The sequence below is a fragment of the Lepidochelys olivacea genome (assembly GCF_965140295.1).
Source record: "Lepidochelys olivacea isolate rLepOli2 genome assembly, chromosome: 25".
Taxonomy (NCBI): domain Eukaryota; kingdom Metazoa; phylum Chordata; order Testudines; family Cheloniidae; genus Lepidochelys; species Lepidochelys olivacea.
In genome coordinates, this window is record NC_140435.1 from 13,740,593 (window position 1) to 13,754,855 (window position 14,263).

Below are 14,263 nucleotides of genomic sequence, written 5' to 3' on the forward strand. Positions count from 1 at the left end.
ACTCATAGATTCTAAGGTGAGAGAAAGAACCATAGTGATCATCTAGTCTGACCTCCCGTATAACAGATCACACGGCAGCTGAGCTCATTCTCAACTCATTTACAGCAGCAAATGCTGATGTTAGCTTTGTTGCATTCCCTTCCTGAGCAAGGCGGTTGAGGGGTTTCAAGAACACTTCATGTGTAGGCTGTTCAGGACACAGACTCAGTGGCTGTACAGGGCCTCTTTCTTCTGTTCTCTGCTGCCCAGCTGGGGCTGTAACAGGAGTAAACTAGAAGTCTTGTTACGGCGCAGCATGTGATGGATGTAATGCTATCCAGCTAGAAGCCCAATGCCAAATTACATTGGGAAATACACCCTGATTCTTTCCTAGAACATGTGCCATACTAAGGGGCTGTGCCAAGCCGCTCAGCCCTGTTGTATTCTCAGCAAAGCCAGTTGCTGCAGCGTTTCCTGTTTACGCATTGAAACAGAACCCCAGCCCCATCTCAGACCCTGCCCCTCTAAATCCCGCACAGTCCCCACTGCTCCTGTCCCCGCCTTCCTCCCCACCCCTATCCTGTTCTTGCTCTGATTTCCCCCCCCCCTTCCCGGGCCCAAATCCCCTTCACACTCTACCCCTCCCCACGCCTCTCTCCCTAGTGTCTGTCTCCCCGCCTCCCCTAGGGGGCGGTATCTCCTCCTCTACCCCCGCCCTCCGTGAAGTCACAAATCCCTACCTCCCTCGCAAAAGCTGCTGGGAGCTGGAGTCCCTCAGCGTCCGGCCCCGCCCCCACGCTTAGGGCCTGAGTCTCCCATAGGTTAGCGCGAGCGCGGTGGGCGGGGTCGCTCCCCCCCCACCCCACTCAGTGAACTACAGGTCCCGTCGTGCCCCGCGCGCGCGAGAGGCTCAGTCCGGCCGCGGCAGGAGGAAGCGGTTCGCAAGGCGCCATCCCGCTCGCCCGGCCGCCGTGCTCAGGCGAGTCCCCGGCTTCTCCGCGGCCTACCTCGGTTGTCGGCATGGCCCGGCCGCTGGTGCCCAGCTCGCAGAAGGCGCTGCTGCTGGAGCTGAAGGGGCTGCAGGAGGAGCCCGTGGAGGGGTTCCGGGTCACCCTGGTGGACGAGGGCGACCTGTACAACTGGGAGGTGGCGATCTTCGGGCCCCCCAACACCCACTACGAGGGCGGGTACTTCAAGGTGAGGGGGGGGCCTGGCCTGGCCTGGCCTGCGGGGGGGGTCCACTGGAGGGGGCCTGGCCTGTGGGAGAGGGTCCCGTGGGGATTGCAGGAGGGGGCCGTGGGGGGGCATTGCCCAGAGGGATTGGGGGAGGGGGTGTCGTCCTGTGGGGCTTCGGGGGCCCTGTGGTGGGGCATGGCGGGGGGGGCTTGACCAGAAGGATTGGGGATGTCGTCCCATGGGGATTCGGGGGTCCTGGCCTGGGGGGAGGTATTGCCCAGGGGTGCTGGGGGGGGTCGTCCCGTAGGGTTTGGGACAGGTCCCGTGAGGCTGGAAGGGGCCCAGTGAGCGGCGACTAAGAGGGTTCCTGTTCTCTGCCCCTTAGTGGGGTGACATCAAAGGATGTTAGCGAAGCTTGAGGGGCTTTTCCAATGAGAGCGATGCGGGGGGTCCTCTGGTTCTTTTGGGTGGGGTACTGGGGTGGCTGCCCTGGGAGCTGGAGGGGGCTGAGGGATCCAGTTGGGGTGGGGATTGCTTTTCCTGGTAATTTCTCCTGGGGCGGGGGGGTTAATTCCCAGTAGTTTTGGGGACCTGCTCCCCACCTGGTCCATGGGTAGAGGAGAGACCACTGGAGGAACCCCTTTTTGCATCCCCTAGGAGCTGCTTCCCCTCTGTCTAGCATTTGGAGGGCTGCTGCTGTCCTGTAGGGGGTGTGAGGGTCTCCTAGCATTGTCACAGCCCCTCATACCCTACTCCAAGATGGAGACAAAGGACTCAGGCCCTGCATATGGAGAAGCGTAGTTCAGGCCTAGTGAGCTGTTCCTCGGTGATACAGTGTCGGTCCTTCTTCTGGGGAAGAAGGGTGGGAGGGTACTGTTTTAACGGAGGCCCCTGGAGATATGGTGGGGGTGTGTGTGTGTGTGTATGTTGAGTGACATGTAGAGGAGGTGTGTATGTAAATATTGAGTCTGTGCAATCCGGGAAGTTGCACAGTCTCCTTCCTTCCCCTTCTCTCAACCCTGGGGATGGCTGAGTGGAAATGAGCCCAGGGAGTGAGTCAGCCTAAGGTCAGCTGGGCCCAAGAACCTGAGAGGCTCCTCTTCCCTGTGCCTGGGCAGGCAAATCTGCCACTGCGATTCCAGGTTTGCAATCTAAACTGTAGATGAGTCTCCTGCCTGACCCCTCTCAGTGTGAGGCTCTGATGGCTCCCCTAGGAATTGTTGAATTCTTACACATACCCCCTCAACAGCTCTTGCCTTCCCCTTTGTAGCTGTCTTCTAATCCAATACCTTGATCCACAGACAATAGACTAGGCTCCCTGCATGTGGGGGGGAGGGGCGGACTTCTCCTTGAACTTGTGTTAATGTCAGCATGCACAGTTCATAGCAAAGTGCTGCTGTTTTCAAGGATCCCATTCTTGGGAACTCTCTGCCTCTGGAAGGTTTTGTTCTGATCCTCGATAGCAAAACAAAGGGGATTATTCTGAGAATTTCTGCTGTTTCTGACCAGAGCTCACTGCACGGCCTTGTCCATGTGGAGAGGAGGGTGCCTGAACAATATGAAGCTATGCAAAAAATCTTGTTTCTAAGTCCCAACTCCTTATTTTCGCCCCTTTCTCTGTGTTCCGGAGAACAGGATAGTCAAACAAAGGACTGTGATTGAATGCAAGATGGTAATGTATTTAAAGAGACAGTAGACCCAGTAATAATCCCCCTTCCTCCTCACAGTTGTGCAGAGTTCTTTGACCCAAGACCTAACTTGTGACTGAGGATTGAGTTTAGCAGGGAAAAGTGATGGGGAGAAGAGGAGGAAGCCATTTGAACTGTGGATCAAATTTAGGCCCATTTTGGGGAGGGTGGGACAACAAAGGCTGTCTGAATCCAGTGTGACAAAGCAGATATCTCTGTGTTTTACGCTAATCTATTAATATCTGTTACCTGATGGCCAAGTAAGGCAGCATCCTGTGTTGTTCAGGTGGTAATTACAGACAAGGTTTAGGACACTTTTGTGATTACCTTCCTGAATGAGGACTATGTTGGGATGATAGGTCTGGGACCACAGAGGTGGGATGAGGTGAGAATATGCTATCCAGTGAAAGATTATTTTACTGAGCCAGAAGCATTTTTAGTTGGCGCTGTTCCTTAACAGGCTTTACCTTTCAACTCTCATGTACAGGACCCTAGGGACTCTGCTGAAAAGCACTTCAGAAAGTTACAACACATTTTATACCTTAATCTTGCCATTTCATCTGTCAGTGATTGTGCTGTCCTTTCTGAGAGCTGCATGCTCTGTTGCTGTGTGCAGCCTACTGTTGGCACTCCTCTACCTGCCTCTGGAAATCCCCACAGAGCTGGCGCATCACCCCTAGGCTACACAGTGACATCGCTGAAGCTGTGTGTCTTTTTTTTATGGCTCTAATGTACATGGAAAGTCTGTGTGCCAACAGACTGAAGTCCTGGCTCTACAGGGAAGGTTACGGCACTTGGCAGGGATGTTGCTGGCTTCCCACACACCATCCTGCATGTGATTTCATGCGTGACTCAGAAGGCTGAGTGAAAGTCTGTCTCCATGGCCCACTTTAATCCTTGGATTCCCTGTTGCTACTGCCTGCAAGAGGACCCCATTGTGATGGCTCTGTTTGCTAGAGAGCTGGACTGATGTGCAAAATTCATAGGGATTTATTTTTAGCAACTGAAGTATGCTCCCCTGCCAGTTTTTGCTTGGTCTTTCTCAGTGGGGACCAGCTATTCTTAGGGATTAAATCAACCTGCATTAATCACAAAGCCCCAGTTCTCCACAACAGCTGGGGATCTACAAGTAGCTTACAGACAGCTAAGCCATACTGGAGAAAAGTACTATTCCCATTCTGCAGATCAGGGGACTGAGGCACAGAAGTTGAGCAAGTTTCTTAAAGTCACATAGGAAGTCTGACAGTTAATACTTAACCTCAGCTCTTCTAGCTGCAGCTTTGACCAACAGACCTAACAGATTTCTGGGTCTCTCAACCAGTGGTGGTTTTGTGCAGACATGCTCTAGCTGCTCACTTGGTTTTAATGCTTTGAGCTATTTCTGTCTGAGCACTACCACCATGGGAGTAAGGCTGTTTTCTTTGGTTTCAGAGTAACAGCCATGTTAGTCTGTATTCGCAAAAAGAAAAACTTAGAGACTCTAAGGTGCCACAAGTACTCCTTTTCTTTTTGCTGTTTTCTTTGTTTCATGTTAATAAATTGGACTGGGAGCAAGCGCCTTAATTTCAGAATGTCCTATGAGATTTAGCTGATTGTGCTCAGGTGTAAAGTGGTGTCTGAGACCAGCATCATGTTTCACATATCCACTGTCTCTCTGCAATTCCCTTTTTGGGGAATGGGGGCAGGGCGGAATGGCAAGTGCAAGGAACATGGAATAACAATCTGTAACCACTAGCAAACACCCCCCCAACCCCCAGCTGCTTTTCCCCCTTCATTTCTCCCTATTATTAGAGGGCTGTTAATGGGCCACTTCACTTTGAGTGGTCCCTTGGAATGTGTTAATTTATGCTAAACTATCTGTTCCATCTTTTATTTAGCTGTGACAATCTGTGAAAGTTTCCCAGACCTGAAATAAAGCTCTGTTGAAGCTCAAAGCTTCCCTCTCTTACAACAGAAGTTGGTCCAATAAAAGATACCACCTGGTCTCTCTAATATCTTGGGACTGACCCAGCAACACTGCAGGAACACCAAGTCTGTCCCAGGATGGACCAACATTCATGGGATTGGATAAGATCTTATTTCATGGCAGCTCTTAGCCTGCCTGGCTCCTTGGCTTCTGCATTTATCCTCTAAGGCTGCTGCTGAATAAACTGCTGATACTTTTCAACAAAACTTGTCACCACCATATAACATTGTCAGCTCTTTTCTTTATGTTGTTACTAGCATTTGGGAAGGAATGCTGTTGGAGACCATGACTGGGATCAGGATTCCTCAGTTATACTCCTGACTCTCACAGTCCATTAACGTGGCAGGTTATTTAACCTATCAGTACCTTGACTGTTCCATCTGTAAAATGGTGACATTTACCTGCTGCCTGACGTGAGGCTTAATCTTTGTAAATCGCTTTTAAGGTCCGAACGTGAAACTGCTCAGGAAGAGCAAAGTGCTTGATCTAGGAATGGTTCTTGAAGTTCTGTAAAGGGCAAACAAAACTCTTGTAACTATAGCAGTTGAAAGTTTTAGACAGGGTCTGGGTTTATGGTGTTCCTTTAAATGTTATTCAGTCCTGGCTAGATCTGCCTCCAGGCCCCAGACTGAATTTATCTTTTGAAATAAAACAACTTTTATAACCACCTCTGTATTCCTGTCAACCAAGAAAAAGCCCGGCTTGTTTTCGTTGTGCTGGCTCTGCTGATCTCTTGTTTGTTTGTATGCATGCGTGCTAATCTGGTTTCACTTCAGAGTGTGGAACAAGAAGACCCAGAACAGCAAATTCTCATCCAAACTTCAACAGGGTTTTTGAGGGGCTGCCTTGGTCTAGGATGGTGAAGTCCATCTTTCTAGATACAGGGGAGAGGCTGAACCCATTTTAGCTATTTCCTATTTCTAAAGGAATTAACCCTGAAGAACTTGTTAGGCAGAAAGCCTGAAGTTCTTGCCTTAAGAGCTATTATTATGTCACAGGAACAAAGTTTGTCACTCACTGTCTCTCCGGTAAACATAGTGACTGTCAGCAAATCTGACCTAGTTACCAGGCTGCATGGCTGTCTGAAGATTCCCCTCCATAGATCTGAGGAGAAAATAATTTGATCCATGGGCAGTGCCCTAATGCCTGTATGACAAGAGTACTGTCCGAAGGGTAATTTTCTGGTACCATCTTGGCATTTCCTCCTGTTGCCACAAGAGTCTTGTGGTTTGGTTTGTTTTTTTTCTGCCATACCTGGCTGGCCTCTTGAGCAGTGACTCATCCCTCACCTGGGAGGAAACAATAGGTGTTAGAGGGAATTGTGTGCGCTTGGGAAATGGTAGAAACCTGGTACTCTGCTGGATCTCCTGAAGCGGGAAGGGGAAGCTTGGTGATGGGATGGGGAATACAAGGAAGCAGATATGATAAGGAGGCAAGACTGCCATGATCTCTTGAAAGTCCCCTCCAAAAAGTGCCATAAATCCAGCCTGGGAGGTCTCCCTGTCCTCCACTCTGAATCTTTGCCAAAGTTCAGACCACCAGTGTTCTTGTCAATATCTTCCTGGATGCCTCAACACTATAGGGATGCCTCTTTCATCAGCCAGGATTGCTGAGTAGCAAGGCACTCCCCTTCCTAGGGGATAAGGCTTGGGTATGGGATTACATGGCTTCTGTCCAGCAATGCAAAGCTGTTCCACTAGAGCTGGAGGGATTGACCTCCACTTCTCCAAGGGGAGGGATTTCAGGGGGCCTGTTAACACCCGAGACAGTTGAAAGTGCCTAAAATCCTCTGAGCTGGTTTACATCTGACCTTCCGTACCACTGTCTACTTAAAGATCTGAAAGTGCTTATTATGAGCAGTGGTCATATCCTTCCAATTACACACCCCATCCCCAGGGAAGCTATCATCCTCACTTCCCAGCTAGGGAAAGAGGCACAGGCTTAGTGACTTGCCCCAGGTCCCAGTCTAACTCAGCTGTGGATAGTACTCTAATTTTCTGGGCCTGTGCTCAACCGTGCTTCCTCCCCGACTCAGCTGTAGTAAAGAGAAGCTGGGAGCTTTGGACTTAATAACTGCATGGGAAGTGGTACTGGTGCTCCCGCTGGATGAGGCCTGATGGTCACTTCTTGTTGGAGGTGCAGGGGAAGGGGTCTGTCTCCTCTCTGGGTGCAGAGTGCCAGGGGGGGCGTACGTGGGCTGCATGCCTGCACAACTCATCTGGGTTTCTGTATAGACTTGGCTGGGGCCCCACAGCTCCCCCACAAGCATCAGCATGGCCATGACACCCCACCACTGCCACTAACGAACCTTTTGTTTCTTCACAGGCTCGTCTCAGGTTTCCTATCGATTATCCCTATTCGCCCCCTGCCTTTAGGTTCCTGACCAAAATGTGGCACCCTAACATCTATGAGGTATGTCGCATGGACTATCTTCTCATCTGTCCCCCAGGACAGATTGGGTTTCTAGTCTAGTGCTGAAGTGGCACCAAGCCCTATGGATTGTACTTGAGTATTATCCTCGGTGCTGTGTCGAACATGAGTCTGTGTTGACGTGTCCTGGGGTTTGTAGTGGAGGAGGGTTTTAAGCAAATACATTGGGGTTCTCCTGGAAGTGTCTTGTACCTTTCTCAGTTTGTGTTGGAAACACAGCAGCTAGCCCAGGCTTGTCCTGGTCTCAGACAGTTCATCTCCTTCCTTGGAATCAGTTCCAGAACTAGTCTGTCTATCCAGTCTTGCAGCCTTCCATGTTTACCGTATTTGCCCACAACTCCTGGCTGGAATGTGGTCATGCCCTGTAAGATCCGTGGGGAGATACTGAGCGAGCGACTTGCAGAACTCTCGATGCACACCTGCTGTGGCTGGCTGCAGAAAGTATTTAGGGTACTCAGTGCTCTGTGTGTACTTGTGCCTTATTCAGAACACTGGGGGATACGGCCCATGCAGGCAAGGAGGGCTTCTCTCCAAGTGTCCCAGGACAGAGATCAGTGCTTTGTGCAAATGACTCATGGGGGTTTCATTGCTAAGTCCGTTACCTGTCCTGCAGTAACTGGCAATCTCCAGTACTCTTAAGGGCTGGCAGGTGGGTAGTGGGTGTGATTTAGATCAGTGCTCTAAATCTTCACTGTAGGGGTGATCAGAGTGAACCTCTCCCGAAAGAGCCTTGCCAGGACATCATATCTGTACTGGCTCAGCCCATAGGCACATCTCAGTACGGTTCAGCTTGGGGAGGTTCTTTGCTGGACCTGTCATAGCAAGACACCTCACTCCCTGCTCTGTGAGGTCTTTCAGGCTAACTGAAATCTGCTTGAGCTGCTGGCTTAGGGGAGGCCAGGAGAGCCTTGAGGTCCCACAAGCTGACCTATCTTCAGCCACAAGATGTGGCTGAAGATAGGACAGCTAAACTGATCCTAGCTCTTCTCTGGGCATTGGCAACAGTGGTTGGTTGTCCGTTCCCAGGTACTTGTAAGCCACTGGGTGGTATTTTCCTCAGATCTGCCCTGAAAGCAAAAGGGGAGGTGAGCAAACAGGGCAACAGGCAGAATAAATCAACCACCTTGTAGAGCAGTTTGGAGTGTCGGGGGTTGGGACATCAGTGCCTGTGTAAGCAGAAACAATGAGGAGCATCTGAAGAAGTGGGTTTTTTACCCACGAAAGTTTATGCCCAAATAAATCTGTTGGTCTTTCGGGTGCCACCGGACTCCTCATTGTTTTTGTGGCTACAGACTAACACGGCTACCCCTCTGATACTTGAGTAAGCAGACTCTCTGTGTGCTTTCAGACAGGCGATGTCTGTATTTCAATTCTCCACCCTCCAGTGGATGACCCGCAGAGCGGGGAGCTGCCTTCCGAGCGATGGAACCCCACCCAGAATGTACGGTAAGGCCTCGAGGAGGGAGGGAAGGAATGCATTGGATGTGAGATGCTTAGCAGATCTGATGCAGAGGGTGGAGAAGGTGCCCAAAGGAAACAGCTGGGAAAAGCCCTTCTAATCTTAGAGGTTGCAGGAAATACCTGGATTTAATTTCTTTTGAAATTCAAAGGCAAATCAGTTTCTTACAGGCTGGATGTCAGCACTGTTGAAAGGCAGCATAAGCTGGCAAAGGAATTTAGGTCTTTCATGCACTAGAGACCAGCTTGCCTTCTCACTGGCATTCACTTTCTCCTTCAGCTTAAGAAGGTCATGGCGTCTGACCTGCTTATGGGAGTTAGGAAGTGGTCACTGTTGTAACATGCAGTGTAATGTTACACTCTTGCAAGTGGCTGTTCTTGCAAACTGACTGGGTTCTATTAAACTCCTTGCCATGCAGAAGATACTGTGATTTCTGGTCCCTGTCAGATCTGGGTGGTGCAGATTGGCCGAGCTCCTCTCTTGACTCTTACCGCTTGTTAACTGTTTTTCAGGACTATCCTTCTGAGTGTGATCTCGCTGCTCAATGAGCCCAACACCTTCTCACCCGCAAATGTGGATGCCTCTGTGATGTACAGGAAGTGGAAGGACAGCAAAGGGAAGGATCGGGAGTACACAGATATCATCAGGTGCGTGGCAAGCTGAGCTCCAGCTTGTCATAACTTGCATTCAAACAAGAGGGGGGAAGCATCTTGCTTAGACTACCTTGCTTCGGAGTGTTTATCTAAATGGTCCCACATAGACTTTGGGGTTGTCACGGAGTCCCTCGGCAATGCTCTGGAACTGCTCCCCATGAAGCCAGTCAGGACTCTGGGGAAGTCTCCTTTCTGTGAGCAGCCTGGACACACAGCTCACACAACTTCCACCTTCCTGGGTCTGACCTCAGAGCATTCAGCCTCCTCTGCCCCTCCGTGCGGTTCCCACAGCGAGTCCGCCCAGGCGGGGTCCTGGGGAAGCCAGAGGGTCCTGCCCCCCAACTCCGCAGTCAGACGGGACTCTCAGCCAGCCAGTAAAACAGAGGTTTATTAGATGACAGGAACATGGTCTAAACCAGAGCTTGTAGATACAGAGAACAGGACCCCTCAGCCGGGTCCATTTTGGGGGGCAGTGAGCCAGACAACCACGTCTGCACTTCACTCCATGTCCCCAGCCAGCCGCAATTGAAACTCTCTCCAGCCCCCCCTCCTCTGGGCTTTGTCCCTTTCCCAGGCCAGGTCACCTGATTCCTTTGTTCTCCAACCCTTTAGCTCTCACCTTGCAGGGGGGAAGGGCTCAGGCCATCAGTTGCCAGGAAACAGGGTGTTGGCCATTCTCTGTGTCCAGACCCCTGCACACACCTGCCCTCTAGGGCTCTGCAACGATCATACACCGTTATCCCACCGCCTAGATACTTAAGAACTGCATAGGGGAAACTGAGGCACCCCCACAATATTCAGAGGAAACATTAAGAACAGTCCCGCTTCGTCACAGGGGTGAACACCTGTGAGGTGACTGAATGCAGGCGGGATTCTTGTTCCACTGTTGCTGTAGCCCTGTACGCCCCATTTGGTTAACATTGTGAAAGCTCACTGCTACCAGGAAGGTTGGGGACTACTTAACATAAGATGTGGATTTTTGCAGAGAACAAAGCATACAAAGGTCTCAAAATGCAGATCCTACTCTGCATGCAGCCTAGCGAAGGCATGGCAAAGGGCCTGGGCTGGGTGTGAAGTGGTGGTCTAGAGGGGAAACTCTGCTGTGTTTGTCTGCAAACTTGGGTTCTAGGCCCTGCTCTGCCCTTTTGACTTAGTGTGGGGCCCGGAGCAGGTCTCTTACCCTTCCCTGTACCTCAGGTTAAAATGGGAGAGGCGTTGTGAGGCATAAATGTTTAACGGAATTGACCTCTGAAAGGTGCTAGGGAGGCACCAATACATGGCTCAAGACCTGGAGGGTTTTGGGGGTGGAATAGTAATGGAAAGATTTTCACCTTAGTCACACAACATAGGGTCTGGGCTCGGCTGGTTTTGTTGTGGCATTACATAAAGACGTGGACCAGATCTCAGTGCAGACACCCAGGCCCTGCTCTGGAGAGCTCACACAGTGGATCAGCAACTCTGACTCCAGCAGCCTGCGTGTTACACCACAGTCTCAATCCCCACCAGCCTTGGTTACAACTACTAGCCAAGTGACCCCAAAATACCCAGAGTCCTGAACTTCCCCAAAACCATCTGCCCTGAAATGTCCAGCCCTTTCCTGGACCGCTCAGAAGTAATAAGGTTAGTTTGTTCCTTTAAAGAAACAGTACCCAGCAGCTTGCCACATTAACTGGAGTTAACAATCCCTTCAGTTCAAATTCAGCACTAGGTTGGTTTAGATTAAAATAAAACCAGTTTACTAACAGGACATGGGTTAAATGATGCCAAGTAAAAGAAATGAAGGTAGAGATGGTTACAAGCAAATAAAAAAGAAAAAAGCTTTCTAGTGACTAAGACTTAACAAATCAGTCTCGCTTCAAGGTGGATTTCTTTCCAACAATGGCTGACTCCCAGTCAGGATCTTCCACAGGCGCTGGTTTCCCTTGTCTTCATAGTTGGAAGATCTTTCCCTAAGTAGGTATCTCACTTAGATTCAGTTCCTGGAGACTTCATCCGCCTTTATCAGCTTGCAAGAGCTCTGGGCTGGCCCCTTATGTCTGTCCAGTGATGGATGACAAGATGGCTTCTTCTCTCTTTCTGTTTTCACAAACTCACTGCTTGTTCCCCAGACTCAGGATAACTTCATGTTGGTCTTCCTTGATGGTGGACTACCTATCCCCTTACTGATTCATATGTAAATTGAGCTTCCATTTTTTTGGTCACACCTTGCTTAATTTCATTAGAGACAGGTAAATAGCTGTCTTCTCTTTAAGGCATGATATCATTGAGTATCGATATTTCCTCATTTTGTGTTACTTCATAGATTTCACAATGATCTTAATTGCCAGTGTCATTAGCTTTCATAAAAGATCTTACAGTAATATTGTATACAACATGGATCAAGTATTATAAATCAGTTGATTCAATTACTTACGTGAGGTTTAGACCTCAGGGTCAGCCTCTGGAGCCTATCTCCCTAGGTTGGTGGCTTTACCTTTTATGTAAATATGCCTTTATTGTCTCAACCTGACAACCAGGCTGGTCAGACAAACAAAGACATGTTCCTTTGTCTAAGGCAGATTGAGCTTATAGTATTGCTTGCCAAACATAATTCTAGCACATATTCATGACTCTTCGTATGATCCCTGAACATACACCATGCAATAATATTAATGATCAGTGAGCTACTCATTTTCCAACGATATCTTACCAGAGACAGTTTAGATGCAGACTATGACAATGTGTTTGGCATAGTGAGTATGTCAGACCTGACAAGAGCTGCTGACGCAGAATAGTGAATGACCAGTGGGCCTCTGTCACACCCATCTCATGCCTGAGTAGACCCTGGAGACCAACCTGCCCTTTTTATCCCTAGAGGTGTGGGCATGCATCAGTGCCCATTGGCAGGCCAGAAAGAGAGAAGTATGTCCAGCTCTGAGGAAGACTTCAGCCTTCAGGGCTGGCACCTCTCTTGGCCTTCACACCTTGAGTGAATAACTGCTCCATGTCTCTGCCCTATTCTCATCTGCTCCTTGCCCCTTTCAGGAAGCAAGTCCTGGGAACCAAGGTGGATGCTGAACGGGATGGTGTGAAGGTCCCCACCACGTTGGCAGAGTACTGTGTGAAGACCAAGACTCCAGCCCCGGATGAAGGCTCAGACCTTTTCTACGATGACTACTACGAGGATGATGAGATGGAGGAGGAGGCAGACAGTTGCTATGGCGATGAGGATGATTCTGGCAATGAGGAATCCTGACGCCCTTCTGGCAATTGCAAAACTTATCATAAACTATTGAATTTTACCTCAACTAGGACACACAAACTGGCTTGAATTTAGGATCTGTCAGCCCTGAAATTAACTCTCTACCTCACAGGGAGACTGTTCTGCTGTAAAGGAAAAAACACAACTGTCTTTGTAAAAACCCTGTTTTATAAACTTCCATGGCGTGGGGGGGGCCGAATACATGGAGCGTTTAGAAATCCACCTTGAGCTGGGAACCTAGCAAGCCCAGTTACACTAAGGAGACAGTGACAGACAACCTGGCAAATCATGTGTGGCGCTTGGGGATGTGTGTCTTTGTCTTAAATCCTGCACAGGAGAAATAGTTTCCGAGAAGTTGCAGTGTTGGTGAAAGGTTACTTGCAGGAGGTGGAGAGGTTGGGGAAATGTGTGTGCTTATGACTAGTTCACTGCAGTCTATGATAGCAGTAACTGGTCCCTCCCCTGCACTTCGTTTTTAAAGATTCAGCTTTTTCATCCTGGTGTGGCTCTGCAAAACCAATCCAGGCCATCAGAGGGCAGTATGCTCAAAAGGCTGCCCGGCCAGCATTGGAGTCTTAGGCCCTAGAGAGTAGGTTAGCTGCTTTCTGCCACTGTACATGGGAGCCTCTCTTTTGCAATTGCCTAGCTTTGGGCAGTGGAGCCTAGTGTGACGCTAGCGGGGATGGGGAGAAGTGAAGAGTGTTCCAGGGCAGAACATCAGGGCTGCGCTGACAAGCCTGGGGGGGGGGGGTGTTAGTTCTTAACTGGGGGGGGCGTTAATTTTCAATCTTTTGGCTTCTGTTTTTTGCGAAGTATTTAATAAAGTACTTTCAGGGAATAGCCGTGTGGCATGTGAACACTAGGGAATGCTGCCTCAGCATGGTGTGGTGCTCTGCCTCTGAGGTTTAGAGACTTGCCTGTGGGACTTGAATATTTATCTCAAGTCTTCCAAGGCTACAACAGCAATTGGGGGTGGGGTGGGGGAAGAGTGATCTCTGTGGTACACAGTGCAAGCTGCCCTGAGTGAACTGGAAAATGGTCTAGGTAACAGAGCAAGGCCAATACATAAGCATCTGCTCCATGTGTTGGGGGTGACAAGTGGGAGCCGTGGAATAGGTTCCTGCTGTCTGTAACAACTATGTACTAACTGCTGACAGACAAGTGATAAACTGTATCCCCCACCACTGCCCCCTTTGAGGGCTAAGGATTGTTCAGCCAAGGACTTTGTCATCCCCCCAGCAGGATCTGGTCTGTAGGGCACTTAGGCTGCTGCCCAGGCAGGTAGGCTGTCAATCTCTGCTGTTCAGCAGGGGTTGCAGGTGTAGACCAGCATCTGCTGGGATGTTGCAGTCTCTGACTGTCTATGTTACAGAGCCTCTGCCACCATAGCGATGTTGACACAGCTGTGACTGCATAGTCCTGGGTGTAGGTGCAGCTTGTAGGAAAACCACTTCCACAAATGTTAGCCATGCTGACCGAAGCCCTTTTCTGGCAGCATAGCTGCATCGCATGGGGCATCGTCCTCCAGACAACTGGAGGATCGCTAACGCAACATCTGTTTTTTTTCTAAAAGGCTACAGGAGCCATTCTGGCAATTAGTGGCTGGTAAGTCTAACTTCAGTACCAGGCAAATTGGGTGAACAGAATAGTCACACCATGTGAAACCTGTTG

General features: G+C 49.8%; 1 protein-coding gene across 1 annotated transcript; it reads left to right on the forward strand.

Moving 5' to 3' along the window:
* Window positions 1-859: 859 nt before the first annotated feature.
* On the forward strand, window positions 860-13,334 carry CDC34 (cell division cycle 34, ubiquitin conjugating enzyme). Its single transcript, XM_084614200.1, has 5 exons — window positions 860-1,176; window positions 7,135-7,221; window positions 8,588-8,685; window positions 9,211-9,345; window positions 12,376-13,334. Exons 1-5 carry the CDS (start codon window positions 1,000-1,002, stop codon window positions 12,584-12,586), a joined length of 708 nt encoding a protein of 235 aa, XP_084470326.1. The 5' UTR covers window positions 860-999; the 3' UTR covers window positions 12,587-13,334.
* The last annotated feature ends 929 nt before the right edge of the window (window positions 13,335-14,263 follow it).

What these genes read in the sequence shown, in the direction of transcription:
- CDC34 (XM_084614200.1), top strand. Translation starts at nt 1,000, where the DNA reads ATGGCCCGGCCGCTGGTGCCCAGCTCGCAGAAGGCGCTGCTGCTGGAG. An exon ending in ACGAGGGCGGGTACTTCAAG is followed by an intron (nt 1,177 to 7,134) that starts GTGAGGGGGGGG and finishes GTTTCTTCACAG; the next exon opens with GCTCGTCTCAGGTTTCCTAT. An exon ending in AACCCCACCCAGAATGTACG is followed by an intron (nt 8,686 to 9,210) that starts GTAAGGCCTCGA and finishes ACTGTTTTTCAG; the next exon opens with GACTATCCTTCTGAGTGTGA.